The sequence below is a fragment of the Loxodonta africana genome, chromosome 10, assembly GCF_030014295.1.
Source record: "Loxodonta africana isolate mLoxAfr1 chromosome 10, mLoxAfr1.hap2, whole genome shotgun sequence".
NCBI classification, from domain to species: domain Eukaryota; kingdom Metazoa; phylum Chordata; class Mammalia; order Proboscidea; family Elephantidae; genus Loxodonta; species Loxodonta africana.
In genome coordinates, this window is record NC_087351.1 from 48,662,769 (window position 1) to 48,690,274 (window position 27,506).

At 39.1% G+C, this 27,506-nt stretch overlaps 1 protein-coding gene across 1 annotated transcript in view; it reads right to left on the reverse strand.

Moving 5' to 3' along the window:
• Window positions 1-27,506, reverse strand: part of SLC25A21 (solute carrier family 25 member 21) — a 162,822-nt gene that overhangs the window by 33,388 nt on the left and 101,928 nt on the right. The window contains exons 3-5 of the mRNA XM_003408461.3: window positions 24,593-24,652; window positions 20,832-20,939; window positions 1,753-1,917 (exon numbers count right to left, since the gene is read on the reverse strand). Coding sequence (XP_003408509.3) covers window positions 1,753-1,917; window positions 20,832-20,939; window positions 24,593-24,652 — 333 coding nt within the window. The remainder of the gene's footprint in view (window positions 1-1,752; window positions 1,918-20,831; window positions 20,940-24,592; window positions 24,653-27,506) is intronic.

Genomic DNA, 27,506 nt, shown 5'->3' on the forward strand with positions numbered 1-27,506 from the left:
TGAATGTGCAGTCACACAGGGCCCTGTCTTTGGAAGAGTCCCCGACTTGGTTTAATGCTGTACTGCTGCTGTCTTGAAATGTCAAATGGTATTTGAACAAGTGGCCCCACAATTTCATTTTGCACTGGGCCCTGCAAATTATGTAGCTGGTTCTTGATAAAGAGAATCACAGAGTCTTAAGGGTTGACCTCTGATGTCACGCAGGACCTGAGTGTTTACACTATGATGAGCTTGACAGTAGGAGAGCTCTGAAGGCCACAGGACTCAGAATTATCAATCAATATACATCGCAGCCAATCAGCAGAGATCTCGGACCAATGAAACATAAGCTTCTACTCAATAAATGAGATTTCCAAATACAGTGAAACTTGGTTAACAACTGTGGTTTGTGAAGCTGAGGCAATGCCAACAGATGGTTAATGTGGAACAGATCTTGCATTCAGCTATTACTTGAGATAAGTCTTGGTCTTTGCTATAACACAAGGGAGAGCTGGGCAAAGACAGGTATAATCAACTTTACTGAAAAGTTTGGTGATAGCCATATTTGAAATATTTTTATGATTTACAAAGCATCCTTTAATACTATTCTACCAGGCAAAATTAAGAATTGAATTCCCATGGGAAAATGCCTGCATGTGAAAAATGTTTCCCCAACTGGTGTTTTCCAGGATGGCATTGGGCTTCAAGCAAGCAATTTGATGGTGGGGTGAAATACTGTGATGTTATAGCTAAAAAGATGCTCAGTTTTAAAGCATATCATGTGCTACTGTGATCTTCTTGAAGAAGCTGAAGGGATGCTGGCATTTGTAAGCTACCATTCCAAAAATTATCATTATTATTTTTATTTTACATCCAAAGCATATGATCCTTGTCTGCCTTGAGCACTATGCTCTTTTAAGAACTATCTATATGGGACAAAATTGACAACAGCAACTCGAAAGATTAGATAGGAAACTTAGGGGGGGCAGTGAGTTCATGTTAATGGGGGAGAAACAACTCAGAAAAGGAGGGTGAGGGTGGTTGCGCAACTTGAAGAATATAATCAATGTCATTGAACTGTACATGTAGAAACTATCGAATTGATGTATGTTTTGCTGTGCATAATCTCAACAAAAACAACAAAATAAAACAAAACGAACTCCATTGATCAACAATTTCCTCTTCCTCAGACTGGCAGATGATACAGACGTTTGGTAATATTCTGTTCACAAGATTGTAGGGAGATAAACACACTCTTAAAAAAAAAAAAGCTAATGATCCTAAAAAAAGTTGATATACTACCTACCCTAATTAACTCAAGTGAATTTAAAAATTAATATCTAGGTAAAATTTAAATATTAAGTTGACATTTTTCCCCATGAGCTAAAATTTTATTTGGGATATTAAAATTTCAACTGTTATGAGAAAGTTATACTTAAGAGATAAAAATGAAGTAATAACACATTTCTAGAAATTCTTACTAGTGATAAACAGAAAGCATTCAGGTGTAATAGCACATTCTTCAAGGGGATGAATTTTGGCATTAGACTTGGGTTCAGGTCTCTGCTTTGCTATTTACTATGTGACCTTGGGTAATTTACTTGATCTTTTCAGGCTTCAGTTTCCAGATTCGAAATAGGAATAACAACACTCAGTGCATAAAACTGGTATGAGGATCAAATTAGATAATAGGCAATTAGATAAGCGTTCAGCAGTGCCTCCACATCTATCATTGATGGGATTTTCCAGGATTTTACCCTATTAAATAGTTACCTGATTGACAGGAACAATGTTTTTGACATTGTAGTAGAAGCCAAAATAAACCATGTTAAAAATCCCATGGCGTCCCAAAGTTGCGGTAAATCCTTTGTTGAGGCCCTGGAATCCCAAGCCTTCTTTCTTAATGATGTGTCTTGCATAGCTCATAGTGGATGGTTGCTGCAGAAGAGACAAGCAAAGTCAGAAACTTCATCTTTGGGACCACGAAATAAATTACTGTCTTAGCTTTCCTTTCAGTCAGAATTATTAGGGACCTCTTTCCAAACATGAATCATCATGCCTACATCTGTGCTTTTAAAAATTAGAAAACCCAAAAACTAAACAAAATTACGTGCATAACAACGGGCTTTACAGGGAAGATAGCTGGCAAAGAAATAAAAAAAATCTTTGGTGGAATTAGTGAAACCAATGTCATGTAATAACTATCATCACCTTCATCATGTAAATGACTGTATCCAATTCTGTATTATCCACACTAATGGAGGGGAGTGGCTGTATAGACAAATTGGTAATACATAACTGGGCATAATCCAGAAAGCATTTATATGTGGCTCCTGAATCCTTTATGTGATTTTCTAACACAGCATTTCTACTTTTGGAGTTATGTTTTTCTAAAGCTAATGTTACAATTAGTCTTGATTCCATCGCCTCAATAATTTAAATGGGCGCTAGGTTAGATATCTGCCATGGATAAATAGCAGTTGATTGTACACTTCCTCAAGAAGGTGGGCAATCAACGTGTGCATCACTTGCTGTGATAAATTATAAATCAATGGTGTTGGGAGTACTGGGTTACCTTTAATTTACTCCTTTCCTGTCCTCTGATTGATTACCCAAGGCTGAAAAGCCTAGACTGTTGGAATCCAGGCTGTTGCTACTTCTGGAACTTGTTAAAGAGCTCACTTCAGTTTGCCGTGAGGTTTACAATTCATTACAATACAATTACAACAATTCACACGGGTTTTTTTAAAAAAGATTGAATGATTGTTTCTTTTCTGGAGGAGCTGCACAAAGGATACCTCTCCTCATATTTGGCTGAATAGTAAATACGGGGAAATGCTCAATATTTTAATTCTTTTGCCCGTGAGGCACGCACTGACATGATGTCTGTTTGATATTTCATCTGGAGCAGTTGTTGGAGGGTCCTGGCAGACTGATGCGCTTTTCCTATTAGCCGATGTACAATTCAGGCTACTTCAGCAGAACAGAATAGAATAAATCCAATCAAGGCTTTCATCCAACTTGTATTTATAGCTGTCTAATTGATATGATACATTTAAATGAGCTTGTTTATATAGTAAATCCTGTAGTTTTTGCTGATAAATGTTTTAAAAACCAACCAGCTACAATTCCGCATTCAAGTTCATCTTTTCATTTAAGAGGGTCAATTATATCAAATTACATTAACCTTAAGGAAATCCTTTTTTGTAACATGAAAAAATCCACATGAGACGGTATCTTAAACAACAAAAGACATTTCATTTAGGAAAAACAAAAGTTCTCAGAGGGTTAAAGTTTACTCTCTGTTCTGCAAGATGGGATTATTTTTTTGGTTTGTGTTCAGACGCAATGTCTGTCAGCCCAAATTATTTATTCTGGTTTTCAAAACAGACTCAAGGACAAGTTGAGCAGAAGCTCATTTCTGCTGGAAGGACCCCAAGAGTGCTGAGCAAACCACCTGGGCACCTCTAAGTCTCTTTGTCTGAGGAAGGCAGCCTGGGGAGAGAGGAAATAAAAGAAAAGCCTTCCTGGGGATGGGAGGAATAGGGCAGAAGTGAGGCCACCCATCCCAGGCTGACCAACACCAATGCTCCCTGTATCCAATCTAAGCATCCTTTCCACCCTCAATCTCAGGACCCCAAGAGAGGAGGGACGGGGAACTCAGAGGCCATCTCAATTCTGGAGCAACAGAGGAACTTGTTTCTTTGAATGAAAGTAAAGTGGCTTTCCTCTAAAAAAACTGAAACAAAACAAAAAAACTGGGCCTAAAGGTGCTCCTATTGTTTAGAAATCTTAGTGTGCTAAAGCATGGAGGCAAGGATGACTGAACTAAGTGTTAATTAATTATCATCTTATCATCAATATCTTGCAAAGAGAGGACTTCTACCAGATCTTGCCTTGGGTGGTGGGTGGGTACAAAGAAGGGTAACACATAGATTTTGAACTCAAGTGCTTTGTCGTCTAGCTGTCCATAATTAAGTAAATCAGAGAGTTAGTAGCACAATAACTTGGACAGCCCCAGGTTTGAGTCTCAGGACTACGACTTTCTAGCTTGGGCAAGTATTTTATCCTTTCTGATTTATCTTCACTTCCCTCATCTGTAAAACAAGGATAATAACAGAATCTTCTTCATAGGATTGTTGTGACGATTAAGTTAGTTGAAGAACTTAGCCCAAGCTAAGTTCACCATAAATTAGCTGCTAATAGTGATGGAAATTTTGCTGATAATGATAAAATAAATAACAAAAATAATAATAGTTGTAATAATAAAATATCAGGTAATTTTTTTTGTTCTTGTTAGTTGAAGGCAGTGGCAATCAAAAGGTGGGGGCTGATTTGAGGGGGAGGAAGAACACACAAAACTAGTCCCTTCCTTCCATTTTATCTGGTTGCCCTTTCTTTTTCCCAGAGTCCTGGACTCTTGTGCTGAGGTCCACCAGAAATGCAACCAGAAGGCAAGATAACAGGTCTGTCTCCCCTGAGGCCCAACCAAATCCAGCCCCAGGGCTAGAGATTTCCTTTCATATCCTAGGAGCTTTCCTTTTAGGAGCAGTAGAGGATACTGTAAATTGGCCTCCTGCCTCTCCCTCAAAGTTAGCATCCTTAGTAAAAAACCTCCTCTTGGCAAGTATCTGGACTATAGAAGCAGGTCTGCATGAGAGCAATGGAAGAGCGGACAAACTGGGCCTCCATCTCTACATGTCTTACAGCCTGGAGAGAACTTTCATACACGTTATTAGGTATCTGAAACATAGTAAGTGATCATAAATGTGATCCATTATCATAGATGTTCAGTACTTTAATATACTATCTTATTTTATCCTCTCAACTCACCACTTCTCTGTCAGTTTGTCGTACTGTGCTGGCTTGCATGTTGCTGTGATGCTGGAAACTCTGCCACTGGTATTTCAAATACTAGCAGGGTCACCCATGGTGGACAGGTTTCAGCTGAGCTTCCAGACTAAAACATACTAGGAAGAAGGACCTAGCAGCCTACTTCTGAAAAAACTGGTCAGTGCAAATCTTATGCATCAGAATATTGTCTGATATAGTGCTAGAAGATGAGTCCCTCAGGTTGGAAGTCAGTCAAAACATGACTGGAGAAGAGTCGCCTCCTCAGAGTAGAGTCAACCTAAATGATGTGGGTGGAGTCAAGCTTTCGAGACCCTCGTTTGCTGATGTGGCAAGACTCAAAAGGAGAAGAAACAGCTGCCAACATCCATTAATAATTGGAATGTGGAATGTATGAAGTTTGAATTTAGGAAAATCAAAAATAAAATGGAATGCATACATGTCAATATCCCAAGCATTAGTGAGCTGAAATGGATTGTCATTGGCCATTTCGAATAGGACAATCATATGATCTACTATGCTGGGAATGACAAAAATAAAGAGGAATGGCATTTCCTTCATCGTCAAAAAGAACATTTCAGATATATTCGTAAGTACAATGCTGCCAGTGATAGTATAATATCCATATGCCTACAAGGAAGACCAGTTAATATGACTATTATTCAAATTTGTGTGCCAACCACTAATGCCAAAGATGAAGAAACTGAAGATTTTTAACCAAGTTCTGCAGTTTGAAATTGATCAAACATGCAATCAAGATGCATTGATAATTACTGGTGATTGGAATGTGAAAGTTGGAAACAAAGAAGACGACTCAGTAGTTGGAAAAAACAGCCTTGGTGATAGAAACTAAGCAGGAGATTGCATGACAGAATTTTGCTAGACCGATGAATTATTCACTGCAAATACTTTTTTCAACAACATAAACAGAGATTATGCTGTGGACCTCCCCGGATGGAATATAGAGGAATCAAATTGACTACATTTGTGGGAAGAGACAATGAAGAAGCTTAATATCGTCAGTCAGAAAAAGGCCAGGGGCCGACTGCAGAACAGACCATCAATTGCTCACATGCAAATTCAAGTTGAAGCTGAAGAAAATTAAAGAAAGTCTACTACAGCCCTGGTGGCGTAGTGGTTAAGAGCTACGGTTGCTAACCAAAGGTTGGCAGTTTGAATCCACCAGGTGCTCCTTGGAAACTCTATGGGGCGGTTCTACTCTGCTCTCTAGGGTTGCTATGCGTTGGAATCGACTTGTCAGCAACAGGTTTGGTTTTGTCTCTTGGCTTACTAGAGCCAAAGTACGACATTGAGTATATTGCACCTGAATTTAGAGACCATCTCAAGAATTGATTTGTGCATCGTATGCTAATAACCATAGGCCAAATGAGTTGTGGTATGACATCAAGGACATCATACATAAAGAAAACCAAAGGTCGTTAAAAAGACAGGAAGGAAAGATAAGACCAAAATGGATGTCAGAAGAGTCTCTGAAACTTGCTCTTAAACGTAGAGTGGGCTACAGTGAACAGAAGAAAATATCAAGCAGAAGAGCTGAACAAAATATTTCAAAGAGTGGTTTGAGAAGACAAAGTAAAGTACTATAACGAAACATGCAAAGAGCTGGAGATAGAAAAACAAAAGGGAAGAACACACTCAGCATTTCTCAAGCTGAAAGTACTGAAGAAAAAAAATCAAGCATTGAGTTGCAATACTGAAGGATTCTATGGGTAAAACATTGGCTCTGGAAGCATCAAAATAAGATGGAAGGAATATGCAGAGTCGCTGTACCAAAAAGAATTGGTTGATGCTCAACCATTTCAGGAGGTAGCATATGATCAAGAACCGATGGCACTGAAGGAAGAAGTCCAAGCTGCACTGAAGGTACTGGTGCAAAACAAGGTTCCAGGAATTGACTGAATACCAGTTGAGATGTTTCAACAAATGGATGTAGCACTGGAGGTGCTCACTTACCTATGCCAAGAAATTTGGAAGAAAGCCTCCTGGCCAACTGACTGGAAGAAAACCATATTTGTGCCTATGCCAAAGAAAAGCGATCCAACAGAATGTGGAAATTATCGAGTAATATCATTAATATCACAAGCGAGTAAAAGTTTGCTAAAGATAATTCAAAAATGTTTACAGCACTACATCGACAGAGAACTGCCAGAAATTCAAACCAGATTCAAAAGAGGATGTGGAAAGGGTGTCATTGCTGATGTTGGATGGATACTAGCTGAAAGTAGAGAATACCAGAAAGATGTTTCCTGTGTTTTATTGACTATGTAAAGGCATTCAACTGTGTGGATTGTAACAAATTATGGATAACATTGGGAAGGGTAGGAATTCCAGAACACTTAATTGTGCTCATGTGGAGCCTGTGCATAGACCAAGAGGCAGTCATTCGAACAAAACAAGGGGATATTGAGTGGTTTAAAATCAGAAACAGTGTGCATTAGAGTTGTATCCTTTCACCATCCTTATTCAATCTGTATGCTCAGCAAATAATACGAGAATGTGGACTATATGAAGAAGAATGCAGCATCAGGTTTGGAGGAAGACTCATTAACAACCTGTGATTATGCAAATCACAAAACCTTACTTGCTGAAAGTGAAGAGGACTTGAAGCACTTACTGAAGAAGATCAAAGAATACAGCCTTCAGTATGGATTATACCTCAACATCAAGAAAAAAAAAAAATCCTCACAACTAGGTCAGTAAGCAACATCATGATAAATGGAGAAAAGACTGAAGTTTTCAAGGACTTTGTTTTACTTGGATCTACAATCAGGGCCCATGGAGGCAGCAGTCAAGAAATCAAAGGACATACTGTATTGGGCAAATCTGCTGCGAAACACCTCTTTAAAGTGTTAAAAAACAAAGATGTCACCTTGAGGACTAAGGTGCACCTGAAACAAACCATGGTATTTTCAATCACTTCATATGCATGTGAAAGCTGGACAACGAATAAGGAAGACCAAAGAAAAATTGACGCCTTTGAATTATGGTGTTGGTGCAGAATATGGAATATTCCATGGACTGCTAGAAGAATGAACAAATCTGTCTTGGAAGCAGTACAGCCAGAATGCTCCTTAGAAGCAAGGATGGTGGGACTTTGTCTCACATACTTTGGACATTGTCATGGATTGAGTTGTGCCCCCCAGAAATATCTGTCAACTTGACTGGGCCATGAGTCCCAGTATTGTGTGGTTGTCCACCATTTTGTGTGATTTCCCTGTGTGTTGTAAATCCTATCACCGTGATGAAATGAGATGGATTAGTGGCAGTTGTATTGATGAGATATACAAGACTAGGTTGTGTCTTGAGCCAATCTCTTTTTGGGATATAGAGGAGAGAGGCAGACAGAGAGACATGGGGACCTCATACCACCAGGAAAGCACTGCCAGGAGAAGATCATGTCCTTTGAACCTGAGGTTCCTGTGCTGAGATGTTCCCAGACCAGGGGAGAGCTGATGGCAAGGGCCTTCCTCCAGGGCCAACAGAGAGAAAAAGCCTTCCCCTGGGACTGGTGTCCGGGGTTCAGACTTTAAGCCTGCTGGGCGGTGGAAGAATGGACTTCTCTTTGTTGAAGCCATCCTCTTGTGTTTCTGTTATAGCAGCACTAGATGACTAACACAGAAGTTATCAGGAGGGTCCAGTCCCTGGAGAAGGACATCATGCTTGGTAGAGGGCCAGTGAAAAAGAGGAAGACCCGCAATGTGATGGAATGACACAGTGGCTGCAATAATGGGCTCAAATATAGCAACAATTGTGATGACGACACAGGACTGGGCAGTGTTTTGTTCTGTTGTACATGGGGTTGCTATGAGTCGGCACCAAACAACAGCACAACAACAATCCTCTCAACATGTGTGTGAGATAGGAATTATTATCCTCATTTGACAGATGTGGGAACTAAGGCTCAAAGGTTAAGTTTCTTGTCCAATATCAGGGTAAGTGGTAGATTCAGAGCTCAAACCAAGTCCCCCTGACTCCAAGTCCATGGTTTTATACACTGTTCAGTTCTGCCATCTTAAAGCAATTTATCTGATTGTTTCTTTCAGCAGCCCTGGAAGGTAGGCGTAGTTTCCTTATTTTGTGTGAAAAAACTGAGGATTTTAAAATGACGTTCCCAAGGGAAAAGGCCTGGTAAATGGCTTAGCCAGAATTCTACATCTAATCCAGTGTCCTCTCCACATTGATTCTTGCTATGTAGTCAGTAAAGTTTTCAGAATTTGGTAATCCAGCTAATATACATAACAGATACACAATAGCACAAATGTATTTTTCTGGCAACTTGGGGTCTTGAGGTAAAGGAAACTCTGTACTCTAATTCCTATAAAAAGGGTGATAGTTTTTTTTTTTTTTTCCTTCATTCAGGGACACTGTATCACATTTGTAAACAAATATTTAATTAGAAAGGCAAAACATGACTTCCACTAGGATGCTTAAATAGGAAAATACAGAATCATTTTGACTAGATCTCTGTAAACACAAGGAATTTTACTAAACTTATTTGATTACTGGGCTTCCATTTCAAAACAAAATGGTGACTGATTAGCATCATCAGCCAAATGATTCCAATACTATCTAATCCAAAAGGTCTGTGGTGGGGGAGATTCCAGTTCAGTTTCCCTCTAATACTTAGATTCACTTCAATTTTCATATTTAGTTACCAATTGTGGGCCAAATTGCAGTCTAACTTTCCCAGGTGTACCTTTCATTGACTTCACCAGAGCTGTAGGCAGAGAAGAATAAGTGCATCGGGACATAGTTAATATTTGCACTGCCCTCCATATTGGTTTACAGAAATCTTCAGTTCACTGGTACCTGCTGGAAGTATTTCCATTTGAAGTAACTCAAAGTCGTCTTTAATTTTGATTTCTTCTATTGCCAGCTCCTATTTTAGGAACTCCGTGTTCTTTCATATATTTGTACATTGAACAAGTATCTACTGAGTGCCTTCTAGTTGCCATGTACTGTGCTAGATACTTACCTGACTTAATGTCTTAGCCTCAGTTTCAACATCCATCAAATGGGGATAATAGTTTCTAGCTCTCCTGCTTGTTGAGAAGATTAACTAAGATAATATATGTAAACCACTGAACATCTGTGATAATGGATCACATTTATGAGCACTTGCTGTTTCTGGTACCTAGATGCCTAGTACACTGTTTTGTTCATATACTAGACACAAATATTTTTGTTTTGATTTTAACTTGGAGAGATATGCTGATAATTTCTATACATACCCATGATAATATTCCATGATAGTATGGCATATGGAGTAAACGTGGAATCAGATTTCTGTTTAAAAAGTCCAAAAGTGGTTTAATTAAAACAAGATTCTTCACTTAAACAGTGGTCTCAGGCACCACTTTGGATTACTGATTCTTCATTCTGAGAGCCCAGCGTTACCAACAAATCATCAAGATGACTTATGGCAGCCTGAGCTATTTTTTCTTGAGTTCTTCCATCCAACTACTGACCATACTTGGCTCTGATTAGCTTGTGAGATCACAGACAGAAATGTTGAGCAGCCAGCATTGTTTCCTGGGTAAACAGCTATCGGAGTATGGCCAACTGGTGCAGGCCTTTGGCCATGTCAGTGGATTTCCTCCATCTCTAAGGCCAGAGAGGAACTATAGGCACACCATGTCAAAAGAAAGCACGCTCCACATGTGTTCCTTTACTTGCTTCCTATGGCAAGGTGAATTCTGTTGTGTTTTAGCGTCAATGGAATCATGGTGTTGTATTGGATTTCATCACGTGGCTGCAAAGCAAACCGGATAAGACCTTTACACAATGGAGTGAGTGTCCATACTTAGGGTTTCAGAAAAATATGGCTTTGTTATAAAAAAGGAGACCCAGTTGCTACATTCAGGTAGGAAAATAGCCTTGCTTTTCAGGAGACAGAAGATCGCCTATGTTTTTCATTACTCAAATGAGGTCTTGAAGCATTTTCATAAATTTGAAAAAAAAAAAGAAAGAGAAAAACTTTCCTTTTATTTGAGAACAAAATGTAAGCAAAAGGCAAGGAATCAGGTTCAGACGCTCCCATTTTATTGTAGCTTAGATCTTTCATTAATTCATCATTACAGTTTATTTTAATAGGGCATGGTGGTGGACCAAAGAAAATACCCCAAATGTCATTATATTCTACCTAGAGTTTGACAAATAGTTCTATTTTTAAACCATCTGTGAGTGGAGAATAGTTTGTTGTAAACAAAGTCCCAGATGTTGAGCCACAGGGCTATGTCAACATCAAGTTACCATCCAGCCATCATTCCTGGAGGGGCACTTGGCCCTGCAGGTGAGGAGAAGCTGACGCTGTTGTCTTGTCCGTGCACAGCTGGCAGAGTGGGAGGGAAGGCGATTGTGCTGGTGGCCACAGGAGTTACAGCACAGAGGAGACTAGAAACAACAAAGGCGCCTTTGCTTCTTCACTGGTTCCAGAAACGTCTGATTTTCCTTTGAGCTTCTTAATTCTCCAGGTATCTTTATCGCAGTGTAAGCAGTGTAATTGACTAGAGACCTCTTGATGCTCAGCTCCTTAGAACTACTAACTTTGTTGGGCTTTATTTTCCTTATCTGTAAAACGGGGTTTAAAATGGGGATAAACCCCCAACCTTGCAGGGAAAATGGGAGGATGTGAAAAATCAAATGTGTGTGATTCACAGTGGCTATCAGTGCAACATCATTGGAGGGACACCTTGGCAGAAATCCTCAATAACTTTTTCATTACCCAGCTGTGTGTTATTTTGTGACATAAGCATATATTACTTTTATGATTTAAAAATACTTAAAAAATTTAAAAGATCAAATAAAGGAAAAAAAACATTTAAAGTATCTTGCATGGTGTCTGGCATATAGTATATGTTCCATAAATGGCAGCTATTATCATAACTTCAAAGTCTTTATCCTGAAAGCAAAAATCTAGGGTTCCTGGTGCAGCTGAATGGAAGACTGAAGTATATTTTCTTTAAATGATAATAGAGAGGCAACTTGGCTGCTGTCTTAAGTATTGTTGAAAGATAACTAAAGGAATGGATTCATATACATAATTCACTTTTCTGCCCACAAGAATCATAGACTGGAAAGAAATAATTTATGTACTGAACACTTGCCAGGCAGTATTTCACACAGTAATGCAGGAAAAATCTGAACTTAATTACATCATCATGAATGCTGACATGCCGTTGAATCTGGCTTCTTACACTATCTGTAAACAGAGCCACATACTCACTCTCTATATAACTTAGTTTCTACTCTTCCCCTTCCTTGAAAGAGATGATCACAAAATACAGCCCTTCTATCCACTTTATGTTGACTCTCCATAGTATAATTAAGTTCCGTTAAACACTTATTGATTGCCTATGGACCAAGTAATCACTAAGCTTTGTGATATCATATATTATCTAGTTGGTAACTATTACATTATTAAGCTCTCAGGATAAAGTGTGTAGAACTATATGTAGAGGTGTTATCCAAAACCAGAACCAAACCCCAAACTAATTAAAAAAAAAAACAACTCTGTCTTTAAAGATTCTACCATCAATAACACATTTGATATCTCTTCACTGATCCTTAAAATTATAATCATGGAGCAAGTAGGTAGAAGACTAATTATTCCTTCCTTAGGCTGAACATCTTTAAAGATAAACAGAGGTAAAACAGACTTTTGCAACTTCTTAAAGGTTTAGTTTCATATTTGGGGGTGAGAATGATTATGCTCATATGTAACGGAGACAAAAATGACAGAGTAGAAGCGAAACCTGTGCCCCAGCCACACATCAGAGGCAAATCCTATAGACCTCAAGGGAAGGAAAACATAACCCTGTAGCCAAATAATAACTTTGAAGTAGATTTCAAAGTGGAGAGTAAAACTGGGAAACAATTCATACAAGACTGCTCCTGGGGAGAAATTCACATTTTCCAGGCGAGCAGAGAACGTGCCAGCCAAACACCAGTTGGCTTAGCACAGCCGATAGGGACTTCTAGTTCTAATAAATACACAAATAAAGAACTAGGCACCCAGTTAGATGCGAGAAAGTTCCTATAAGGTCAACAAGCTAGAAAGTCACATTTTTGGGCAAAACTGAACGTGTAAACCATATCCTAGAGAGATATATCCTTATCTATAAAATGGGGATAAAACCACCAACCTTATAGGGATAATGGAATGATTTGAAAAATCAAATGCGTGTAAGCATAGTCCAAAGCCAAAGAGACTACAAATCAGAACAACACTTTGCTTGGGTTTAGTTTGAAGGACAGGGGGAAATTTGGGCCTATTCCTATTTTATCTGAACATGTTTTCTCACCCACTGAACCAAACCAGAGCATGACAAAGCTGTGATTACTTTGCTCCCCACAGAAGGTCAAGCATATTTAAATTAGAGACCGGTTTCCTTTATCCACTGTGAATTTTAGATCCTGGCCAAGATTCTGGTGTTGGAGTTGGAGGAAGTGTGGCTGGGATTATAGTCTTTGACTGATATGGAGGTAATTTAAAAAGTAGAGGCGAGACAAACACACCTATTGAAATAATTTATACAGCGGTTGGAACAATTTGGGGGAGGTATCAGGAACCAAATAACCACAATTTCCTTTAAATTTTTAGAATAGTTTATGGCTAAACTGGGTGGGAGGGCATATTTTGTGGGTAACATATTTGTGACTGTCTAGAGAATCAGCCCTAAACCACAGAGTAGAGAACCCGGGCAGCTGGAACCACCAGATACCTGCCATTATTGCACTTGAGGCTCCAAAACTGTAGTTCCTATCACTCAGCTACCAAGAACCATAACAGAAGCTGCTTCTGCTCTCAATCAATACTGCTCTTGGTCCTTGGTAAGAGGTGCCCCAGCTCTGGACCCCATGCTTCAAGGGACCTGTTCTGGCCCTCTGTCAGCCATGTCCTACCCACAAGGCCAAGTAGACATCCACCCAGATCACATAATTTTCCGTCTAGATCATGCTCTTTGTACCCAGGACTGGGCATGCCCTGTCAAATGGCCTCCAGCTCACTTACAATAAGTCTTGTACAGGCCTTTTCCATTGAGGGTGGACCAGGCAATGAGTACAGCAATAGCATCTTATTAGAGGGATATGTGTGTGTGTGTAGGGATGTGGGTGGAGGGCGCTTAGACAAAAACTCTGTAAGTAATATCATTTAGATTACAAAAAAAAAAAAAAAAAAAACAAACAAAACCTGAGCCCTGTTGTCATTAGGTGTAGTTGAGTCGCTTTTGACTCATAGTGACCCTATGTCACTATGAGACAGAGAATGAAGCTCTGCCCAGTCTTATGCCAAACTCACAATCATTATGCTTGACTCCATTGTTGAAGCCACAGTGTAAATTCATTTCATTGAGGGTCTTCCTCCTTTTTTTTTTGCTGAATCTCTACTTACCAAGCATGATCTCCTTTTCCAGGGACTGTTTCCTCCTGATGATATGTCCAAAGTATGTGAGACGAAGCCTTGCCATCCTTGCTTCCAAGGAGCATTCTGGCTGTACTGCTTCCAAAATGATTTGTTTGTTCTTCTGGCACTCTGTGGCGTATTAAATATTCTTCTTCAACACCATAATTCAAAGGCACCAATTCTTCTTCAGTCTTCCTTATTCATTGTCCAATTTTTGCATGCATATGAAGTGATTGAAAATACCACAGCTTGGGTCAGGCGCACCTTAGTCCTCAAAGTGACATCTTTGCTCTTTAACACATTAAAGAGGTCTTTTGCAGCAGATTTGCCCAATGCAATACACTGTTTGATTTCTTGACTGCTGCTTCCTTGGGCATTGATTGTGGATCCAAGTAAAACAAAGTCCTTGACAACTTCAATATTTTCTCCATTTATCATGATGTTGGTTATTGGTCCATTTATGAGGATTTTTGTTTTCTTGATGTTGAGGTGCAATCCATACTGAAGGCTGTATTCTTTGATCTTCATCAAGCAAGATTGTGTCAGCTATATAACGCAGGATGTTAATGAGTCTTCCTCCAGTTCTGATGCCATGTTCTTCTTCATATAGTCCAGCTTCTTGGACTATTTGCTCGACATACAGGTTGAATAAGTATGGTGAAAGGATTCAATCCTGACACGCACCTTTCCTGACTTTAAACCACTCAGTATCCCTTTGTTCTGTTTGAGCGACTGCCTCTTGGTCTGTGTACAGCTTCCACATGAGCACAATTAAGTGTTCTGGGTTTCATTCTTTGCAATGTTACCTATAATTTGTTATGATCCACGCAGTTGAATGTCTTTGCATAGTCAATAAAACGCAGGTAAACATCTTTCCGTTATTCTTTGCTTTCAGCCAATATCCACCTGATATCAGCAATGATACGCCTCATTCCACGTTCTCTTCTGAATTCGGCTTGAATTTCTGGCAGTTCCCTGTCGATGTACTGCTGCAAAGTCTTTTGAATGATCGTCAGCAAAATTTTATTTGCATGTAATATTAATGCTATTGTTCGATATTTACACATTTTTTGTTGATCACCTTTCTTTGGAATGGGCACTAACATGGATCTCTTCCAGTTGGTTGGCCATGTAGTTGTCCTCCAAATTTCTTGGCATAGGTGAATGAGTACCTCCAACACTCCATCTGTTTGTTGAAATACCTCAGTTGACATTCTATCAAATCTTGGGCAAGATTCTAAACTCCATTCTCTTCCAACATATCACTGTCTTCCTTTTGCTGCATCTTCATCACTCTACCATTGCCTAGAAGACTTTATGTGTAATAAGTATAATATTGACTACTGTTGCCCTAAGTTGTCTTCTACTGCAGAATTCCTCTCTGCTGTACCAACGTCTTAGGAAGTTTTCATGTTTAAAAGGACCACCTTCTTCTTCACCTCTTCAGGCTGAAGAAGAAGGGAAATCACAATTAACTGTGTAGGATTCTACCGTGGTTCATGCATAAGACATGGGGGTAGAAGGGCTGAACAGAAACAATGCCTGAGAACTCATACTATTAGCTATACAATGAGAGCTATCTACCTGCAAAATAAGCCTTCCATGGGGAAATTGGAGCCCTGGTGGTGCAGTGGTTAAGAGCTACAGCTGCTAACCAAGGTGCTGGCAGTTCAAATCCACCAGCTGCTCCTTGGAAATCCTATGCGGCAGTTCTACTCTGTCCTATAGGGTTGCTATGAGTTGGAATCAACTTGACGGCAATGGGTTTTTACAGGGAAACTGCTTTGTTTTTCTGAAAGGTGGTTGTCGAGCCATTTGGCCATTCAACATACAGCCCATCCATTGAGTGTCCTAACACAACTGGTAGCTATAATTGACTGAAAATGAGCTTAGTTCACAACCTTCCACATGAAAGAACTAAGAAAGCTTGATCAGGAACCCATGTTAACTTTATAGTACTACTTCAGAGGAAGAATATCTTGATTATGGTAGAATTCTTCCCAAAGTGGCCTCAGATGTTTTGAGTTTCATCTTGCGCTTCTGTTCCTCTATACTAGATATTTGTAGCAAATGGATATCCAGCTATTACTGATTATGACTTTGGCCCTGCATCTGAGTTTAAAGGCCTTATGAACAGGTGCTATAGCTTGGCTGCCAGCTCTTGAGCCTTGATAAAAAATTCAAGCTGAATGGATGATATCAGCAGCTAAGAATGACCTAAGGTGAACAGAAGACTGACCATCACTCAGTAAGCGGTTTTTACTCCCATAACTGGAGTCAGCTGTGACTGACTGCCCACTATTAATGGGGCAATATCTCAAGATAAATCTGCTTCTATTTAAACTTAAAGATTTATAAGATCAACTTGCATCTAGAAATAAGTATCATTTGTTGAGTGCCTACCATGTGCCAGGTTCTGTGTCAAGCCATTTGTATACATTATCACATTTAAATTCTCATAAAAACCATGTTGTAATGATAACAACCAACATTTATTAAACCATCACTAGACACCAGATGCTGTATTGACAGCTTTATGTATATTGTCTCATTTAATGTCCATTATACTATTTGATATGGCTCTTACTATTATTCTACCCTAACGAAGAAGGACACCAGGGTATAGTCAGGGTAGGAAATGTGAAGCCATCACATACTCAATAACAGAGCTCCCTCCAGGGTTTGTGCTTCTAACCACTGCACTGCAACACCTTGCTGTAAGATCGATGGACTGATCAGGTACATTTTACTAATGAGGGAACTGCAAGTAACTTGTTCAAGGCCATACTGTTAGGAAATGGTAAAGAACATTAAGGGAAGCTGGTGTGTCTGTCCCTAAACCCTGAGCCTGTTTTTGCCAGTTCACAGTTTGCCTTCCTGTTCTAGGCGGCTCTATTTATATGTGTGCTTCAATAATTTGTACACAAGGTTTACACTTTGTTAAATTATAGAGCAGGAAAAATGGAGACCACTGCTTCTATGAAATCATAGAACCTGAGCTATGCAAGGCTGAACCCAAAGGTGAGCCAGCAAGTCATTCCCACTGGATCAGCTGAGAAGGTTTTCCCCCAAGGTGAAGTTAGACCCTGACAGAACCATTAGTAATTTTGGATGCTTTACATACTCTTCTGCTTTATGCTGTTCTGTATTTTCTAAAATTTCTGCAATAGCAGGTATTTTTAGAAGTAAATATTCACAGGTGATACATGAATATACTTCTTATGTTAAAACATTCAGCTACGCAAAGACCTTCCCTTAAACTCTTAACTTCCCCTTCCCTATTCCAATCTTCTTCCCAGAGGTAATCACAGGTAGAATTTTAGTATGAATTCCTCTAGTCCTGTACTGTCCCCTATATGGTAGCCACTACCTACATGTGGCTATTGAGTACTTGAAATGTCATAGTTCAAATTGTGATATGCTGTTAAGCATAAAATATATATCAAATTTAAAGACTTAGAATGAAAAATAAATAAATAAAACATCACCGGAATAATTTTTATACTGATTCTTGGATAAACCAAAAAAAAAAAAAAAAAAAAAAAAAATCCCATTGTCTTTGAATCAATTCTGACTCATAGTGACCCAATAGGACAGAATAGAGCTGTTCCATAGGGTTTCCAAGGCTGTCAATCCTTATGGAAGTAGACTGACATATTTTTCTCCTGTGGAGCAGCTGGTGGGTTTGAAATACGGATCTTTCAGTTAGCAGCCAAGTGCTCAACCACTGTGCCACCAGGGTTCCTTTTGGTTTTTGGATATTAAGGGTTAAATAAAAAGTATTATTAAATTAATTTCTCTGTTTCTTTTAACCTTTTTAAATACAGCTACTAGAAAATGTGGCTCATATAATATTTCTATTAGACAGCCCTGATCTAGAGTCTAGATCATTTTCAGTGCATTTACATATACACACCCATTGCTGTCTAGTGGATTCAGACTCATACTGACCCTATAGGACAGAGCAGAACTGCCCCATAGGGTTTCCAAGGAGCAGCTAGTAGATTTGAACTGCCGACCTTTTGGTTAACAGCCATAGCCCTTAACCACTGTGCCACCAGGGCTCCCATGTACATACACTTATCTGTATATAGAGAAATATGTAGCTTTTTGGTGTTTCCTAACACAAATACGCATTACTTTTATATTTTGTTTAAAACTTTTTCTAAAAGGAAGTATAATCTTTAAATATAATAGACATTAAGGCTTCTCTGTCTTTCTTTTATACTTATTGACAACCTACAAAGCCCCAGAGTGAGGGAAGCGATAATCATTCTTTCTGAAACAAATGCTGAAGTGAGCACACCTAGTATTTGGATTAATTTAACACAGGTACAGGCATACAAAAGGATATCCTCTTGCTGGATAAAAGAATGTGCTAGTCAGTGGAGAAAGACACAGGTGACTTTGGCATTAGTGGGTCCTAGACAACAGACGTACAAGAAGCGGCTGCATTTGCCAAAAATGACCACTAGTTATTTTTAAAAAAGTAGATCACAACTTTTCTACTCTTATCATGTCATCTATTTCTCTCAGACATTTTTTTGCAGCAGGTATAACCCTATTACTTTATGTTAGTCACTTTTAAATGTGATCCATATGGCCTCTAAAGTGCCACATCAGAACAGTGCGTTAGTTCAGCTACTGAATCCTCACAGCTCGTGTAAATAGCGCTAATGTGTGTAACCTATGCAATCACGATTTTGCTAAGTTCCGACTAGTTGAAGTAGTATTGCAAGGTTTTATAATGTATCTAATAGTTTTTATTTTGTCTGAGTAAATATCCGACAATGGCCAGTTCAGTGGATGATGCAGAAGAAACGCTCCCAAAGAAGCTTCCCCAACCCCCCACTTGAAAAATGGCTGAATCTGCATAAACAATTTGGGGACTGAGAACACATCCACATGCAGCACGTTCTTGTGCTGGTATGGAAGAGCGTTTACTGTGTTCTAGTGGTTAGCAAGAAAGGCCTTAGCACGTGCAAAACACCACCAGCTCTTACTTGGCCTCAGTATAGCACCTCCTTGAGGCCAGAAGAGAGAAAAAAGAACATTTGGCGTGAACAAGCAGAGGTGCTGTGATAACTCTTATTATTTCCACTCCTGGGAATGCTCCTTGGTGCTTGGTCCCATCTGTGCCCCTGTGGTTACAATTGCATGCTGCCTTGGTAAAGGACTGCACTTGAAGGCTGGCTTTTTCTCTTGCCCATTCATTGCTGCCCCAAGACAAGCTTCCTGATGGGTAAAATGGGGTATTGGATGAGGGATTCCAAATTTTCTTCTAGCTGGTCATTCTCCCAGTCTAACAAACCAAATTTTTCCTGGGTAGATTCCATGGGGGTTGTTTTAAATGTTCCATGTTGGTAGACCATTTGAAAAATGTATTTTTTTTTCTTTTCTTCATATTTCTCGTCATCTTTTTTCTTCCTTCAAGGAAGAATAGAGAGAAAGCAAAACGGAAACAAAGACTAGAGGAATACAGAGATTTGAACTTTTTCTGAAGTACTATATATACTGCTACTAAGACAACTGTTTGAAATTAAAAAAAAAAAAAAAACTTTGAATTAAGATTGACTTCATCTGAGTAGATACCATCTGCTATTGCAGCCCAACCCCATCCCTCAGGTCTTGGCAGCTACAGGTGAGTAGGGCCCCCCTTCTTCCCCACACTCTTGCCCAAGCAGCTGCCAGGGAACTCTCAGGCAGTATCAGCAGGCAGGAAGCGGGGTGGGGGTGAGGGAGTCTCCACCCATTAGCAGCTGCTTAAATAGTAGGCAGGGGGGATCTTTTCTACAGAAAAATTCAGGTCAGCAGATACTCCAAACCAATTTATACCACATGCTACCCAGTTGTGGAATTAAATTAAAAGGCTAAGAAAGGACCTAGAATGCCAATCCCATTGTTTTTTCCCCTACCTTATGCTTGGCACCCAAGAGAATAAAACAAAAACGGTTGGACTTCGTGGTTTAAAGGGGATTCTTAAGCAACTGGAAGGAAGTGAAGGCAGCATACACTAAGGGAAGCTGTATTCATGAAACATCATGTACCAACGATTAAATGTCAAGATCCATCATTGTCCAAGCGGTGACGTCTACACAGGTTTAGTAACTTGCTCATTCAGATTTAACCGAAAGACAGGCTTGACAGATTATCAGAATCTCTGGGGGAGGGGCGTGGGTGGAGTGCAGAAAGGAGTGAGGTAGTTTTTAAAATGACTTCATAATTTAAAAAAAGCACAACAATGTTATCAACTCAGTTGTGCTTGCTACAGTCTATTTTATTTTCATGTAAAATCAAAATTTTATTTGGAAAACATTTCCAAATAAATCATTATAGATTACATTCAAATTCAAAAATAAAAATGTGCAAACATGTATTTGTCCATCAGACCTCAGTGCATTTTTGTTAACACTTTCCTTGTGGAAGAAATTTGACTTTTTTTAATACTGCTTCCTGAACAATACTTTACTATGTATTTAACAAGTGGATAAGAGCTGGGCTCATATTTTTATATAAATACTTAAAAATGTATTTTTTATAGTCCCTCAACAACAGGAAAACATTAAATGGTTACCTCTGCAAATGTGTCCCGATTGGCTTGCAAGCCAACTTTTACTACCTCAAAAGGGTTAACCACGATGGCTTCTGTTAGTCCAGATCCCAGTCCAGCAATGGCAAATGTCTAGAGGAATTAAACCAATCAACACTGTAAAGCAAGTTATCATGCGTACTGGGTTAAGCGTCCTATTCATTACACTATGCAGCTGACTGTAATGATGGGAATGGAGAAGCCTACATAAACGCACCATACACCATTACTAAACAGTTTAGTTCTTGATTAGATGCTGACAATTCATGAAGAAGAAATTACAGAAGCCACAAACCACACCCTAACAATTCAAAATAAAACGTCAAAGCCCCATCAACGAAGACTTTTTTACCTTAACTCAAGGGACGGCTGTTTTACTGATTCAAGGTGGACACTAAAACATCCACTCACATCGCAATTAAAAGAGAGTTTGAACTGTAAAAGGACAGCTTCATTTTTTAAACATCTCCTTAAATACATTTATTGAGCATATAAAGAAATCCAAGGAACAGAACCACAAAACGTTTATGAAAAGCTAAATTTCAGGTAACAAACAGCATAGCTGGAAATATTTAAATCTATAGTCATGTTCCTAGAGTCACCATTCTAGGCTATGAATAAACAAAAATGATTTTTTATTCATCCCTTCCCCATTTTTTTCTTTTTACAGTGATTACCTTATTCTTCTGGACCAGAATTAAAAGCTTAGGTCAGAAATGGCTAGGTTGTTCTGAAGGGCTCAACTAAAATCTACAACACTTATCAAAGGATGACTGTTTGTAAGGTTCTCTTTGGCCACCTGCTAAGAATTTCTTAGGGGAGAAATATGTGGCAGTCTTCTCTCGTAAAGATTATGGCCTCGGAAACCCTATGGGGCAGTTCTACTCTTGGCCTATAGGGTCATTATGAGTCGGCATTGACTCGATGGCACCCAACAACAACAAGAATTTCTTCAATAGGAAAGAACAATTTTCTAAAATTTTCCTCTAAGTAGAATGCTTAAGAGTTTTTTTAAGAAAAATCTGTGTCAAAAATAACCACTACAACAAAACAAAAACAAACAAACCCACAAAGCAGAAAACAAAACAAAGAATCAAACCTCTAAAAGAGATGCTGGAAAAAAATAATTCTTTAGTGCTAAAGCTCTAATTTCCAGGAGAAGAGGCAGTGCTGTACACAACTAAACCAAAAAACCAAACCCACTGCCATCAAGTCAATTCCGATTCATAGCAATCCTATAGGATGGAGTAGAACTGCCCCGCAGAGTTTCCAAGGAGCGCCTGGCAGATTTCAACTGCCAACATCTTGGTTAGCAGCCGTAGCACTTAACCACTACACCACCAGGGTTTCCTGTACACAACTAGGAGAGAAAAAAGCCAGCGAAGATAAAAGAACAGATAACTCTTATTAGGGGTCTCTAATACCTTTAAAAGAGGAGAATAAAAGAGAGAAGGGAGAACGAATGTTCTAAAACATTCCAAGGGAAGGCAAGGTGGAATGAGGGCAGAGTTCACAGCCAGAAGGTCTGCGTTCAGGTCCTGGTTCTGCCACTTACTGCCTGACCGACTGGGGCTGCTATGTACAGTAGTAGTTTGTGCACAGACAAAGGTGCCCAGCTACGGGGGTGCTTGGAGGCTGAAACCCAGCCTGCATCATGCTTGCCAAGCCTGAGTACTGGAGCGCTATCAGTTGGAAGTAAGGGGAACCTTTCTGTAATTCTACAAAAGCACCATATGTGCTAGCTGCAGCTCTGTGTATAAATCATTTAACCTCTTTGAAGTCACGGTTTTCTCATCTGTAAAATGGAGATAATAATGTCCAATTCCCCTACTTCACAAGAGTACTACAAGGATCAAAAATATGGATGAAATCCCTTTGTAAAGTGCTGTATAAACACCCTTGGTTTTGTTGCACATAAAAACAGAGAGGAAGAATGGGATTACATACAGATTCTGGGAGAGAGGGAATAATAACTAATGATGTTTTCCTTTTATCCCCCTTCATTACGATTTTAAACACATTTGTATAGGGTAACAGACCAAATATTTTGTTCATGTGTCTCAGACTTCCATCACGGAAGCCAAAAGTGGGGGGAAAAAAATACTAGTCCTAAATTCTTCTGACTGGGAAAGTTCAAACCCAGATGTTCAGGATTTTATTGCTTACTAAATGAAATCTTCCAAGTAATTCACTTTTTTGTTCTTCTATAAAACTCAGCAACATTTGCTGTCAGAACTAGTGTTCAGCAGTCCCTTGTCAAAAGAATTGACCAGCTATCAGCAGATCGTGTTACTGAGACTGCTCCAGAGACAGGAGTTAACCGTCTGTTTCCAGCCTCCTGGCTTTTCATGTGAGAACACCAGGGGACATTTAAATGGCTGTTTAAGTGTCTAGCTGTAGCAAAAAGAAACTAGAATGAATAAGTTGGAGAAAAGAGAAAAACTGTATACAGTTTACACACATTGGGTTATAGTAGCTGGAGTGGCCAAATGCTTTTTGGTTTCAATTCTCAAAAGAGTTGAAAGAACTGCAATCTCTCACATGTACCAACGCTTGACACAAGAACAGCCAGCTGGCACTCTGGAGACCATATTTTATTGTCTCTTGCTAGGAAGTTTTTAATCCTCTTTTTACCAAGATGTTTCCAAAGTTAAGAATGACAATAAGGGAAAACACCAGGGGATTTAAAAAACAAAAAAAACAAAAAAAACAGATAATTTTAGGTCTCATGTTACCACCTCTTGATTCCTATAGCTACCTTGTTTCATCAGAAGGCTGGAAAAGTGATTTCTTTATCATAATGGAAAGTGATACAAGTAGGGTCCCCTTCTTAGAAAGGGGATATGTATGTATGTCTTAAAATGAAAGATACTTCTTCTTGGATAGTCCATTTGGCAGAGTAAATATTCTGAAATGAACCTTTACAGGTAAAGTAATTAAAGAGTTGAAGCTCAGAACACTGCCTCTCTGGTTGAGTGTGAAGATACAATTCAACAGAGCAACTGAGGCATTTTCCTAAAGGCTGGAAGATACAGCGCCAATTGGAAAGCCAATGCAGATCTTGTTTTGTTTTGCAGATTTGGAGAGAGCAATTCTTTTTCTGAGGCTCTTGTTGCACACATATTTGTAGAATCCATTTAGTCAATATAATTTCACACCAAGAAGAAAGAGAGGGGTGTAGGGAAATGTTCCAATTACCAAGTGATTTTCACATAATAGTTGAAAAATCATTTTAAAATCACTATTTTCCCTGACTAAGTTGTTTACAGACATTCCTATAAAAGGTCCTTCAGTCTGCATCTAACCACAGAATGCTTTTATTCTGAAGTCCAAGAGTCCTATTTTTACTACAGGTTGAGTAAAAGCTGGAAAAATGATCTGTTAGGTAATAATCTTAGGCATGTTGACTTTTGCATAAATAGATAGGTATTGTATGTATGTAAACATGTGCATGTTTTGGCGTTAAAAGAGTCTTTGATAAATGTACTATTTATTTTATATTATTGACCGTATCTCAAATGGGCCTTTCCACATATATCATTATTATCATAAATTCATCACTGGGAGCTATAAAATAGCCAAATTGTGAGTTATTAGGAAGATAGCTTTCAACAAGTAGCTGAACATTGAATAACTTGAATTCACGTTTTAGTAGCTGGGCTTGGAGAATCAAAAGAGTTTTTGTTTCCAGATTTTGCTTTATGAAATAACACATACACTTAAGTATAATAAATACTCTCACTTACCAATGCTGGTGACAGTGACACATATTCTAGCAATTTCTTGTACTGCTCAAAGGTGAAAAACTGTGAAACAAAACCAAAACCAGAGATTTATAACAATTTCCTGCAACAAACCCTTTAATTGACTCAAATTTCTTTAGTAAATCATTATATTAGCCAGCATAAAAAAAAAATGATAAACTATCTAACAGTTTTTAATCTGGTCTCGGGTAGTTGCTATTGGATCATGCTTTAACATTCACATTTTCAAATGCAGCAATAATAACCTACAGAAGAGCTGATGGAGTCCTTTATAGCAGTAAATGAACCATACAGCTTCCATTTACCATGACTATTTTCGGCTTCCCCAGACATCAATAGACTTCTTTTTTATGGCAGTGAATCAAAATTATAGGCGTGAGACCTGAAATCTTTGGTCTCCTATGTTTTCTCTAAGAACTGCTTTCCCAGTGAATGCTCAGTTTTCTGACCCACTTGTAAAAGACATCCACTTCTCAGCTTTGACTTGCGTTTATATTGCTCTGTCTCCTCTCTGTTCCATGGACTTTGTAGACACTACATGATGATGAAGATGCCATGATAAAGATGGAAAGACCTGATGAGTTCATCTAGTCCTTCTCCTGCCTTAAAGTAAAACTGTCTCCAACTTAAATGAAGAGAGATGCTTATTTTTTTCCTTTAAAATCTGATGATGATGAAGGTTTTCTTGGTTCCTTGAGCAGATGTTGTTTTATACAATTTTCTCTGCCAATTAATTTCTATGGAGGTAAATCTAATCAATCATATCACATAATATGGCAAAGATTAATTTTTTCTCCTCTCTCTCTGTATTTTATATTTTGGGGAACATCTCTGCTTGAACACGATGTTTTGCTCCTGGGTACTCTGTCAGGTAACTGCCATCATCACTGATAAGGCCTATTTGTAGGTCCCACTAGGATCTGATTTTAAAGTCCCCAGAAATGATATAAGATTAAAGGGTACCAAATGTTCCCTACTCTATTACCTTATCTTGGAAGACAGTCCTGGTGATGTGCTTCTGAAAGGTTGCAGCCTTGAAAATCCTATGGAACAGTTCTACTCTGCACACATGGGGTCTCCATGACTCAGAATCAACTTGACAGCAACTAACAAAAACATTACCTTATAGTAAAATGGAGGAGAAAAAAAATACAGATATGGGGGCCAAATAATACTCTGGTGTTAGAACGAGGTAGTTCCCTGTAGACATGGTTGTAATGAGTCTTTGGTCACAAAAGTCTTTATACCACTAGCAGATTTTAAAGACCCAGATACAGCTTTTGTGCCATTGTCCTTTAAATCAACAACAGATGTAGACTTTTCTAGAAAGAGAATTCATTCATTCACTCATTCAACAAATACTGGGTGCCTCCTGTGTTCTAGGCACTGGGACTGCAGTAGTAAACAAACAGGAACCTCTGCTACTCGATGTAACATTCCAGTAGATGATGATAACCCTGAAAGCATCCTGGGGTTAAAATAGTACTCACCACGGACCACCACATTTCTGATGAGATGTTGTTGTGGTTATGTGCCGTCCAGTTGGTTCCAATTCATAGTGACCCTGTGCACAACTGAACAAAACACTGCATGATCCTGTGTCATCCTTACAATCGTTGATGTGCTTGAGCTCGCTGTTGCAGCTACTGTGTCAATCCACCTCATTGAGGGTCTTCCCCTTTTCCGCTGACCCTGTACTTTGCCAAGCACGGTGTCCTTCTCCACGGGCTGACCCCTCCTGACAACATGTCCAAAGTATGTAAGACACAGTCCTGCCATCCTTGCTTCTAAGGAGCATTCTGGTTGTACTTCTTCCAAGACAGATTTGTTTGTTCTTTTGGCAGTTCATAGTATATTCAATATTCTTCGCCAACACCACAATTCAAAGGCGTCAATTCTTCTTCAGTCTTCCTTATTCATTGTCCAGCTTTCACATGCATATGATGCAATTGAAAATACCATGGCTTGGGTCAGGCGCACCTTAGTCTTCAAGGTGACATCTTTGCTCTTCAGCACTTTAAAGATGTCCTTTGCAGCAGATTTACCCAATGCGATGTGTCTTTTGATTTTTTGACTGCTGCTTCCATGGCTGTTGATTGTGGATCCAAGTAAAATGAAATCCTTGACAACTTCAATCTTTTCTCCGTTTATCATGATGTTGCTCATTGGTCTAGTTGTGAGGATTTTTGTTTTCTTTATGTTGAGGTGTAATCCATACTGAAGGCTGTGGTCTTTGATCTTCATTAGTGCTTCAAGTCCTCTTCCCTTCCAGCAAGCAAGGTTGGGTCATCTGCATACCAAAAAAACCAAACCCAAACCCAGTGCCATCTAGTCGGTTCTGACTCATAGCGACCCTACAGGACAGAGTAGAACTGCCCCATAGAGTTTCCAAGGAGCGCCTGGCGGATTTGAACTGCCAACCCTTTGGTTAGCAGCCGAAGCACTTAACCACTGCGTCACCAGGGTTTCTGTCATCTGCATAGCAGGTTGTTAATGAGTCTTCCTCCAAATCTGATGCCTCGTTCTTTTTCATATAGTCCAGCTTCTTGTATTATTTGCTCAGCATACACATTGAATAGGTATGGTAAAAGAATACAACCCTGACGCACACCTTTCCTGACTTTAAACCAATCAGTACCCCATTGTTTTATCCAAACACCTGCCTCTTGATCTCTGTAAAGGTTCCTCATGAGTACAATTAAAAAAAGTGTTCTGGAATTCCCATTCTTCACAATGTTATCCATAATTTGTTATGATCCACACAGTTGAATGCCTTTGCATAGTCAATAAAACAGAGGTAAACATCCTTCTGGTATTCTCTGCTTTCAGCCAGGATCCACCTGACATCAGCAATGATATCCCTGGTTTCACGTCCTCTTCTGAAACTGGCCTGAAT